The following is an 11,697-nucleotide window of genomic DNA, read 5'->3' as shown; positions in this document are numbered from 1 at the left end:
AGGGACACCGGCCGAGCAGACGTGCCTGCAGCCGCCGCGCTGAGGCCGTGCCCGTGGGCCAAGACGTCATGCGGCCAGGCCCCCTGCGCTCAGAGCTGGGACGTGCGCCACAGCCTGGCTTCCTCCCAGAGCCGGGGGGGGGGGGGGCGCTGAGGCTGGTGACGCTGTTTACCCTGGATCCGAGCAGCGGTTCACACCACGAAATCTCACCAAGGTGCGTGATTTTGCATTCTATGTGCACACACGTGTGCTTATTTGTAAAGTGTTTCAGTGAACACGTTTCTCGGGAAGGAGTCGCTGACCTCCAACGGGCCATGCAAAGGAGAGGTCAATGATGGCCAGCGTGGCCAGTGCCTGCAGTGGGGCCGCGGGGCTCCTGTCCCAGAGGACCCAGCTCCGTGGGAGACAGGCTACGAGAACGGAGCCCCCATGGAGGAAGGACCAGAAATGTCGGAGGCCAGCTGACGCACGACACCGGGGGAGCTGGGGGAACCGGCGATTGTGGACCCGGGCTCTACCGTCCCTCCCACAGGCCCTGCTCTGCCCTCAGACTCCGGGAACCCACCGCAGGCATGTCCAGCACGTCACCTGATAACGGCAGAGGGAAGGGGTGCAGCATGGGGGACCTGTGTCTCTGCGCCCCAGCCACATGGCTCAGCGTGAACTGGGCCATACTAAACAGACTGCAGCGCTGACCTGAGCAGCTTTATCAAAACCAGACAAAAACACAGTAGTACCATGCGTCCAGGGCACCATCCCGGGTCACGGAGGACAGACTAGGGGGCTGCACTGTGATGGACGAAGCACCCCACCGTGCTCTCTCCCGGAACAGAAGCCACACACTGAGGAAAGCACCAGCCAACGAGCTGCCACACTTTATTGCTCCTCCTGCACCATCTTCCATCCACCCAGCTCGGGGCCCGGGGCCAACTGCACTGCCCCACCCGCAGGCCGACACACGGCTGAGTGCCCACCCCTAACATGAGAAGCTTCGTGCATATTCCTAGTCAGCCAGTCCCAGGAGGCCTGAAAGGGGGCTGCCCGAGTCCATCTGGGGGAGGGGCTCATTCTCACCAGCCAAAGGGCATGCCTGCTCCACAAAGCCCGACTGTCCTGATCAGCTCTTATCTGCTCCGGATCAGAGCGTCTTTAACTAGCGATAATCATGGTACTTTGGTTTCCTGATTATTAGGGCTGCAGGGTCACCTCTCTCTACCTGAGGTTCCTGCTGAAAAGAAGACTTGATTTCAATTCTGAGGCTGCCTCTGATCCAGTGGCCACTGCCCGCCGCCCTCCCCACCAGGAGGAAAGGCCTCACGCTGTCTGCCCCTGACCCATGTGGCACCAGCTCCCTCTTTAGAAAGAAAACACAGATTTAAGCAGAGAAATAAAGTCCCGCCCCTCTCAAGCTGAGAGGGGAGCCATCGGCCAGGGCGCGAGCTGGCCCGGTGGTGGCCTCACTTTCGGGCGAGCTCCAGCACCTCCTTCACCATGGCCCCGGTCCCGTCGTGGACGTGGTGCAGCGCGGTGTCGCACATGAAGGCCGGCGTGGTGACCACCTTGTTCTTCCGGTCCACGTGAGCTTCGTGCACACGAGTTAGGGAAACCCATCCCGCAGCGAGGGGGTCTGGCAGAAAGCAGCCCCAGCCACCGCCACAGACGTGTGTCCCGCCCCGCCATCACCAGGAAGGGTCATTCTGCACCACCTGTGCTACCTCTGGGAGAGCCGGTAACAGGCGTCCCGGCAGCAGGCTCAGGGACCAGCACCCCACAGAGCCAGGCCAGGTGCCAGCACTGCCAGGAGCCCACGACCCTGAAGGCGGAGGCAGCCCCGCATCTTTCAGATCAAGAAGCCACACTTAGCCTGTGTGAGCGCCTGCCACGACCACCATGGGCAGCCCGACCCGGGACCCACCCTTGACCCCATCAGGCTCCTGCCCCACATCACCCACACCCAGCCTCGCCTCCACCCTCAGACCCGCTCCCTGGACTCAAGCCAAGGCCCCAGGGCTGGCCACCCTACGCTGATGGGAGGTGGACACTTACACCTGAAACCGCCCGCAAGGAGACACAAACCCTAGGAGAGCAAGCCCCCTTCGGACAGATGCCCTTTGGGACAGACATCCAGAGGGTAACGGGCTGGCCTCCAGCACCTCCTCAGGCAGTGTGCTGCTCTGTCCCAACTCCGGCCCACATGGAGACCCTCTGCGTCCAGATGCGGACCAGGACGGTGGTCAGCCTGTGGCCTGAGGCTCTCCAAGCCCACAGATCTCTGCCCCAGTACCCTGGCACCCTCAGTCCACCACCTCCCAACACAGAAGACCCACTCACGGGACAGAGGTGATGAGGCTGCCTGGCGCAGCAATCCATCCACATCACCCAGGGAACTTCTCCCAAATAAAGACAGGAAGCCCTCAATCCCCCAAACTCCTTCCACCCTGCCAAGGGGCACTCCTTCTCCCTCCACCTCCAGGCAGCACCCCAGCCTCTGCACCACGGGTCATCCCCCTCAGGCCCAAGGCTGTCTCCTTGCCCAACTGAACGTACTGTGCGCCTGGGGTGTGCTGAGCTCAGCCAGCGTCACTGCAGGGACTTGGGAACTCAGCATGAGACGATGGAGGCGTCACCACCTCGGGTACTACGTCCCATCACACACACGCCCTGGGCACCCCCTGCAGGGCAGCACGGAGGCGCCAGGGGTCCCCCATGCCGCTCTGGATGCTGGAAGGATATGGTCACTTCCTTCACACAGTGCTTGGCGCCCAGGGCTTTGATGGCCTCCGCAGTCCCAGCGTATGGCCACCTGCCGCCTTCCTCCTGCTCGTGGCCCACAGTGACCTCGATGCCGCTCAGCACTTTGGCCGCGAGGACAGGGGCGATGCAGCACAAGCTGAAAGGTGAAGAGAAGAGGGTCGGCTCAGGCTTGTGCGTGTGGACATTGGGCTGGGGCACGGCAAGGCCACTCGGACAACACGGCTGATCTGGAAAAGGGGCACTACCCTAGTGCCATGGGGGCGAAGGACAGTTCTGAGGGCTGGAGGCTGACCCCTGACCCTGGGTTGCCCGCAGCGGTGGCGATGGTGGAGCTGGGGGAGCCTCTGGGCACCCGGTGCTGGCGGGGCAGCCATGGAGGGAGGCTAGCTGAGCCCAGCTGCTGGATGCGCACCAGGAACCTGATGTGGTGTCCAGAGCGGGGAGGCTGACTTAAGAGAGGAGGCCACAGATGGCCGAGTTGTCTTCGGCCCCAGATTGAAGGTCACTGGTCACGTGGAAGCAGAGAAGCACAGCTGTAGGGACTGGACGGGGGCGCAAGAGCCCGGGGAGCTCGACCCTGCAGAGCACTGAGCCCTCCCCTCCCCACAGACAGGCCGTCCCGGGGCCCTGAGCCCTGCAAGTTCACACTGGACGCCTGTCCCCAGGGTTCCTCCGAGGACCTGCTCTTCACCAGGGGGTCTCCAGACCAGAAGATCATGAGCCCATCGGTTTAGCCAAAACCAAGGCTTCCGGGAGCCAAGGGCCCACCAGTGTCCTGTCCCCAAGAGGACACACGGGACATGAGCCACAGCAGCACCAGGCCAGGCTGGCCCATCATGCACCTGTCAGGGACGGCCCGTTCCCCAGGGGGGCTGCACCCCTGCCTCCTGGTTCTGGCTCTCTGTATTGCCTTCAAAGGCCCCATGTCCAAGCTGCTGTAACGAGCTGGAATAAAACATCATACAAATGTGTTCACACACTTGCTGCACGTCGTGACACCTGAACAACCTCTACTTAGGGACCTGAGATAAACCTCTTCAGACCCAAATGGGTGAGACATCACTGGAACTGACACCTTGGGAGCCTGCTGGGTCGCGAGGTTCCACAGGCGCCCAACGTGGGGTGGGCGATCTCCAAAGATGAAGGCCACGCCATGAGCCTCCAGTCTGGCCATTCAGGCTGCCCGGCTGTCTCTGGCTGTGAACACCAACGCTCCCGCGCTGGGGGAGGGACGCACCAGGCAGGCGGCAGAGCCGTGGAACCCCACACTCTGTCTGTGCAGTGGAGTGGTGGGACGGCTCGGTGCACCTGGCCTGGGAAGGGGGCCTGCCAGAGGCGGGATAATGCTACTGCTGCTGGAAAGAGAAGGCCGAGCAAAGCGCTGCAGGAGGAGCTGAACAGAGCCCTAACGACACAGGGCGGTGGGTACGTGCAGTGTCCCCATCCTGCGCCCCACCCAGGGGAGCGGGCTGCTCTCCATCTGTGCAATCGAGTGGGCGGGATGCCCGCAGTGAGGGGGCCAATCTGCTCAGCATCTGTCCTGTCTGTCGTGCTGCTGAATCCACCACAGAGGGCGGGCACTGGGGCCCTCCCTGGTGCCCGCCTGCATGAACAAGTGCTGCCCCCATGAGGCGTCCCAGGAGGCGACCGACCTCCCTCCCTCCCTGGGCACCAGCTCCTCCGTACCCAGGGGCACGGAGGGGGAAGCGGGAGGTGCGTCTGCGGGCGGACCAGGCAGGGCCCCCAGTGGTGACAGTGGGTCCATGAAGGACGCTGACCCCTGGTGGGACCCGTCCCCTCCAGTCTCCATGCCCCAGTCAGACTGGTAACCTCGTTCCTTTCCAGTCGGCTGATAAAAGGCAGCGAGCCACCTGGCAGAGGGCCTGCTCACCACGGCGCTGCTGAGAGGCCTCCCCAGCCAGGGACGACCCCAAGCCTGCAGCCACTTGCTCCAGCACCGCCCTGGGACACTCAAGTCAGAGCAGGACGAGGAGCCCCTGCTGGGACGCTGGTGGGAAGGGCCACAGGACCAGCAGGTCTGACAGCGGAGTCGCCATCACTTGTTTCTGGGGCCTCCGGGTGTGGTTACGGCCGACCTCACCAGGCTGAGGACAGGGGTCCAGGCATGGGCTGTGGCTGGGCTCGTGATGTGGCCCAGCATGCAGCTGCAACAGAACCCAGTCCTGGGGCAGCAGAGAAGGATTGGCCCGTGGCCCCCGGGGAAAGCAACCAAGAGCCACGGGTGTAGGAGACGATGCCCGTGGCAGCGGTGGCAGAGCACCAACGGGGCAGCAGCTGAGGGGCCGCTCCGAGCCGCGTCAGGAAGGCGGCAGCCAGGCGCAGGCCAGGCAGGGATGGATACTCTGCTGGACGCTGACAGAACTGCCCCTGCCCCCAACTAGGTCATCAGGAGAAATTACTATAACCACATAACCACAGAATTTTCAGAGCTGGAAGGCACCTGTGACATCGCATGAAACCCCCTGGGTTATAAAGAGGAAAGGGGCCGAGTTTCCAAAAGCACACAGCTCAGAGCAGCAGCTCCCGCAGCGCGCCCGGCCGCCGCGCCCACCCTGCAGGCCGCGCGGCGCACGCACCCGATGGGCTTCCCGGCCTGGTGGAACTCCTTCAGGACGCGCTCCACGTCTCGGTCCACCCGGCAGTCTTTCCCGTCCACGGCGAACGTGCTCCTGCCACGAGAGAAGAGGCCTCCTGAGATCTCGGGGCCCCACGCCTGTGTGGGGAGCCCCCAGTCCACCCCAGGGGGCCTGTGTTCCCTTAACTTCTCAGCAACAGGAGTAATTAACAAGTGTGTGTGCAAGTACGTGTATGTGGCCTTTTATATAATCATACATCTTTCTTTTGTTTTTTAAAATATAAAGTAGCATAGAAAGAAAAAGGAGGGGGGACGGCAAAGGTGAACGGGGAAGCTGCCCCAAGTTGGTGGGGGCTCAGGCCCTGAGCTACGCCCACACGGTCCTTGGGGGTCGATCCATCAATCGTGGAGCAACAAGATGTGCCACCAGCGATGGAAACTGCACCTCAGCAAGGGGAAGAGATGCAGAGTGCACAGGACCCCTCCTCTCTCTCCCGACAGCAAGATGCTGAGGTGTCTGCAGTGGTCTTCCTCTGGCTGGCAGGCTCGCACCGGTACCACCTCTTGGGAAGATAAATTGCTGAGACTCAGCAAATGTCAAACACCACACCTGTTTGCCAAGAGCTCTGCTTCCTGTTCTTGGGGTCGATGCCTCTGCCCCGGGTGCCTGGTGGTTGAGCGCCCAGGACAGGACAACTCATGGGCATGCTGGGTGCTCGCTACCGTGCCGTGGGGCTGGCTTCCCAGGGTGTGTATGCGTCTCAAAGTGGGTCAGATTCTACACTTTAAACACACATGCGTCACTCTCACCTCCAAAAAGCCACGAGGATGAAAGAGGACTGGAGGCCACGAGCCCCCATCAGCGCTGGGGGGCTCACGCAGCGGGGTCCACATGTGCAGCTGTCAGACAATTAATGGACGAGCTGCAGAGCTATGTGAAAACACGCAGCGCAGAACAGAAGCTACCGTTTGGCTGGATCTTTAACACAGCCGTATGGCTCAACCTCTTGGAAATAAAAAGCCAGCAACGGTACCAGGGAAGGGTCCACAGGAGGACCTGGGTTTCCACAGTGGACATCTGTCACACCGACCTTGCCTGCTGCCCACTGCCTGCCACTCAGGAGACCACCAATGCGGAGCTGGCATTTCTTTGGAAAGGTCAGAATGGGAGCAGCGGCCACAGGCTGCAGCTTCCCCAGGGGTGTGAGCTCACACATGTGCAAACGTATCCGAAGCCCTGCTTCCTCGCGCGCCAACGCAGCCCACCGCAACCCAGGGCTCCTGGAGCCGGCACTCCTCCGTCACCCGAGGTGGGTCAGCCACGCCAGGGACACATCCCAGCCGACCCTCTAACTACCCTCACACCAGACTACCCTCCCATGGGCTCCTGGTCACAGAGGAGCTCTGCCATCTCCCAGCCAACCCCCAACAGACCCTCAAACTACCCTCACCCCAGACAAGATCTAAGGGCCGAGGGGAGGTGATAGGTTTGTGAATCCAGCTCATCCTTCAGAGAAAGAAACCCTGGTTGCGCTGGAAGCACAAGTTCAGCTGCAGGAAATGACCCACTGTTTCCTGCCAGGAGGCTGACGAGGACGGTGACACGGAGAGAGCACTCCAGAGGCTGGATATGGGGAGAGGGGTGCACGTGAGGAGGGCCAGTGGTCCCAGAGGGAGGAAGGACTGTGGGAAAATGAGTGGAAACCTGGAGAAAGGAGGTGTTCTGGTGACGCCCGCAAGCGAGGGGGCCCGTGAGGTGCCAGGAGGCGGAAGGGCCAAGAGCAGAGCTGGACTTCAGGGAACAGAACCACCTCTGCCCTCACTCCGGGGTGCACTGTCTGCCTGAGGTCACAGCCAGGCACTGTGTCACCAGAGGCCCCGGGCCTGGGACGGAGCAACGTTCTCATCCGTGACACAGGAGAACACCTGATTTACGGGTCTGTTGTTTCCGTCTGTACGTGCGTAGTCCAGGTGGTACGCACACTACACTATGTTTAAAACCCCAAAACCGCAGGACACAGCTGCTTCACATCTTCTCGCCCCGTGACAGCTGCAGGTGAACCCTTCTGTCTCCAGAGCAGCAGCCCTGCACCACTTTGGGAGGGATGTGCCGGGACCGCGAGGCCAGAGCGGGAGGAGGGCGAGGAACGAGAGAACAGAAAAATGACCTGGAGCCCAAAGCACCTCACAGCCTCCAGGAGAAGGTCCACTTATCATGGCAGAAACCCAAAGAGCAGCCTGAGAAAGGACACCCTTCCCCGTCAGGACCATCATCCAAACAGCCCCACCAGAAAAGCAGTTTTCCGCACCACAAGGTCCACAGGAGAGCTGGTGACCATGGGGAGCACACACACATGTGGGGAGAGTGGTTTTGCTGTGATCAGACTCCACATGGCACCTCGCTCAGAGGGCGCCCGTGTCCCCAGCAGCGGCCAGGCCCCACCGGCCAGGCTCCACCTGCGCGCTCAGGAAGAAGCCGAGGAAATGCGGCCAAGCCTCCTCCCATAGGTTCCTGGTCACAGAGCAGCTCCACCACCGCCTGGCTGACCCCCCAGCAGCGGCTCCCGTCACCACCGCGTCCCCCTCTAACGCTCCAGGGGAAAAGCAGAGGGACCCGAGCTGGAACACGCACAAGTTTTTGGCAGCTCCGAAGCCCCCGGGGAAGATGGCAGCGTCGTGGTCAGCGGCACGGAGCTTGGCCAGGTCGGTGATCTTGCCACGGGCGATCCTTGCCGACTCCGTCAGAACGTTCCTGGAAAAGAAAAGAGAAAGGCCCCCAGAAAGGTTCAGTGCGCCGACAGACAACAGATGGAGGGGCAGACGGGAGACGGGTGGGAGAAGCCCACCACGGGACAGGAGGATGCACTCTCCCAGCCTGGGGAAGCGCACTCACAGGCTGGGGTCGCTTTCCAGGAAAGGTGCCACAGTCACAGGGACCTGGCTCTGTGCTCAGATCAGACTGGCACTTAAGAACCTCCCCAGATTATGCAGCCTCCTGGTCGGTCAGGGCCACCAGGAAGACGGGAACCCTTCCGCGCACCTGAGCAGACGGCACACGATGCAAGGAACTGGCAGATGATGGAACAGCGCGAGGACAGCTAAGAAGCATCCTCGAGGGACAAGCGAAACAGCCCCAGGACCGGCCACGAAAGGAGCCCCTGTGAGCCCAGGCTGTGCAGCCCCGGGCCAGTGTCTGGCCAGGGGGACCGCAGCCCCCAGGAGTCAGAGCCGCTTCTCCCCACCGCCCCATCTGGAAGGCACTTGGGAGCCACAGCCTGCAGTCCAGGCAGGGCAGGAGGGGAGAGGTGGGTCTTAGAGGACACAAGGCCAGGACTGCACACCCTCAGGGACAGAAACGCTTCTAGGAGCTGCTCAAAGACACTTGGGGCCCAAACAGGTGAATGAGGTTCGTGACCAGATGCACACACACGCCTCTGGTCAAAATGAAGGTACGAGGGGCTCACTCAGTGGGAATTTTCCTTCACTGTTTTGGCAGCACTGGAAGGTGAAGAACATTCCAAGGCTCAGAGCTTTATCACAGAACAGCCTGAGGACTGCTGCTCTGAAGTCCACCAGAATATGGACTTGGCTCCCAGCTAAGATGAAGTAACTGTGTGCAGGATCTCAGGGAGTTTCAACTCACCGCCGTGCACATCCCAGGGTGAGTGGGGGCACATACCTGCTCTCACCCTCAGAAGGCTGCCCCTTTGTGTGGTCAATCACGTGCATCTGAGAGATGTCAGGAGCAAAGATCTGGACCTCGGCCCCACCACGGCTCAGGTGAACCAGGATCCTGCCCGGGAAGAAATCAGACAAGTCTCTGACGTGTGCCCAATCCAGCTTTACCTTACAATGGGTTTTTATAAAAAGAGTTTTAGCTGAGTGACAACTAGAAACCCCTTTCCTAAGTTAACCTCTGTTTACTTTGCAAAAAATTATGGTTGGCTTACTAACAACCGTTTGAGTGTAATGTCACTGAACTGTCTATGAAGACCACTGAGCCCTGAAGCTCCCTTTGCAAACCAGGGCGCAGAGACAGGTGACCCGGCTGGTGTCACAGCCTGGGTATTTGGGTTCCTAGGCTACTCTGGGGCACTCTTCCCCCAACAGGCCCATCGACGATGGCCTTGAGGGTTTGAGAGCTTTTGCTCTCCAAGGTGAGATCAGTTCCTGGTCTCCACTCCCGTCAAAGGAGTGGGGACACGCAGGCATTCCTGAGGGCTGTGGACTACCTGCCTCTGTCCCTGCCCCCAGAGGCAGCATTTACCAAGGGTTGCTCTGTGCCAGGCCTAAGTCCAAATGCCAGCAGGCAACCCATCCCCCCCTTACAGACAGGGAGTGCTGTCACTACCCCTTTACAGGCAAGGAGGAAGCACAAGAGTGTGACCCCAAGGTCACAGCCCTTCACTGGCAGGGCTAGGACCACCTGGACTTGGACGCTGCTCCTCGGAACCTCTCAGACACACACACAACTCCTTGCTCTGCTGGGAAGGTTTTAAGCTGCTGGCGGCTACTCCAGCCTCCTCCTCTCGTGCCCCCTCTCCCAGCCTCCATCAGGAAACTCGTCTGGCCCTCTGCCCCCACCAGCCCAGCACACTCCAAAGTTCGCGACATGTCTGGCCAACACCAGCACGTGCTGGCCATTCCCAATGAGAAGGCTGGGCAGCAGTGCATAGTTACCAGCCTCTGGCTCCTCTGGGTACCAGAGAGGCCCTGGGCTTGGGGCGGGGGTGTTCCCCAACCATTACCTAGCTCTCCCCCACAACTTAGACTCCAAACTTGACAGTCCCCACCGTCACGCTCACAGGAACTTCTAAGCAAATAAAAAATCAAAATGCAAACTACTGAGCAACAGCTGACAGGTTACATCTGTGACACTCATCTACAGAGGCGGCTGCACAGCCCTTAAAACCGCGCCGTAAAGATAGAAAATAGCTCTGGTTCCAGAACGCAGGACAGTGTGATTCCAACAGCGGGGGGTGGAAAAACAGCAGACGGGGGTGTGAAGCGGTTCCCGCTGAGGGACAGCATCACTAAAAGCTCGTTCTGTGTCTCCCTGTATTTCACACGCGTGATTCACACGTTTCCGCTCGCGACTCCCTGTGTCGCGTCAGTCATCTCCGCCTCTCGAATCAGGAGGCGGGTTTCTGCCAACGGTTCAGAGGAGGACCGCCCTCCCGACGACGAGCGGCCCAGAGGCTTACGATGAGGCCTCGTGGAGCTCAGTCCCGTCGTAGACGCCGCATCCGGACAGCACCTGCGGGAGTGGAGCGGCGGTCAGGGGGGTCACGGGGCCCACCCGGCGGGCCGACGTCGGGGGAGCGACGTGGGGGAGCCAGAGGGGCCGACCTGCGGGGAAAGGGGCGGACTTCGTGGGGGAGGGACCGGCCGCGGGCGGGGGTGGGTGGGAAGGTCGACCTCGGCCCGCCCCGCCCCCCCGCCCCCTCGTCCCCACGCCCCGCCCGCTCACCAGCGCGACCCTGGTCCCGGGGCGCGGCGCGGAGGCGTGGAGGGCCGCGCGCGGGGAGGCCGCCAGTCCGCTCAAGGGCAGAGGCAGCAGGACGGGGCGCAGCGCGAACAAGGGGGTCACCGCCAGCCTGGACGCCAGCAGAGACCTGAGGGCCGCCATGCTGCACTGGGACAGCGGGGTCACAGGGTCACGGTGGGCGGGCCCGCGCCTGCGCACAGCCGCCCGCCCCGCCCCGCCCGCGAGCGCCGGTGGGCGGGCCCGCGCCTGCGCAGTTGCCCCTGGCTCGGGCTCAGCCCCGCGAGTGCTGGAGGCCGGACTTCGGGTCCGTGTGGCCCGGGGCATTGCCCGTTCCTCGCCGTTGGCGTTCCCAGGGGGAGCGCTTCGCTAAGATACGGCCTCCGGTGTCGCCGTCAGGCCTCAACGTGACTCCGTGACACCGAGTGGCCGGCGCCCAGATGTCCAGTTCCCATCACCGCCCCGTTTTCCTGGCCGTGCGCAGTCGGGACCCACGTGGGGTCCTCACGCCCGGCGCCCCCTCCAGCTGCTGGCCTTAGAATTTCCACTGACGTTGGCCCTTTTGTAAAGGAGCTCGCTGTGCAACGGAGGCCAGGTTTCTGCAGACAGCGGGCTTGACCGCAGGGGTCCCGGGAAGGAGGCCGGAGCGATGCTCAGATCCGTGGCCCCGTGGGCTTTGGGCTGGGGTATTTACCAGGGAAGTATGGAACAAGAAGGGGAGGGGGCTGGGATGTGATTGGTGGGAAGCAATGTGGGCTTCAAGAGCTCTTTACGCAGCGCGGGGACCCCCTCTTCCTGCCTCTTCATGGGTCGCATGTGCAAATTGGGGGGGGTGTCATATGTAACATGCATTGGATTTTCC

General features: G+C 61.8%; 1 protein-coding gene across 2 annotated transcripts; it reads right to left on the bottom strand.

The window, feature by feature from the left end:
* Positions 1–847: 847 nt before the first annotated feature.
* On the bottom strand, positions 848–11,024 carry GATD3 (glutamine amidotransferase class 1 domain containing 3). 2 transcript variants are annotated; one of them, XM_072970060.1, is made up of 7 exons: positions 10,821–11,024; positions 10,555–10,607; positions 9,030–9,143; positions 7,983–8,102; positions 5,352–5,444; positions 2,734–2,890; positions 848–1,586 (listed from the first exon to the last, which is right to left on the bottom strand). In XM_072970060.1, exons 1-7 carry the CDS (start codon positions 10,977–10,979, stop codon positions 1,458–1,460), a joined length of 825 nt encoding a protein of 274 aa, XP_072826161.1. In that variant the 5' UTR covers positions 10,980–11,024; the 3' UTR covers positions 848–1,457. The 2 variants fall into 2 exon arrangements, with proteins under 2 accessions (XP_072826161.1, XP_072826159.1); XM_072970058.1 differs by having other exon boundaries at positions 848–2,890.
* Between the last annotated feature and the right edge of the window lie 673 nt (positions 11,025–11,697).

This window comes from Vicugna pacos, chromosome 1 (genome assembly GCF_048564905.1).
Source record: "Vicugna pacos chromosome 1, VicPac4, whole genome shotgun sequence".
NCBI lineage: Eukaryota > Metazoa > Chordata > Mammalia > Artiodactyla > Camelidae > Vicugna > Vicugna pacos.
The sequence above is the reverse complement of the archived record's forward strand: the minus strand, read 5'-3'. Positions and strand labels throughout refer to the sequence as shown.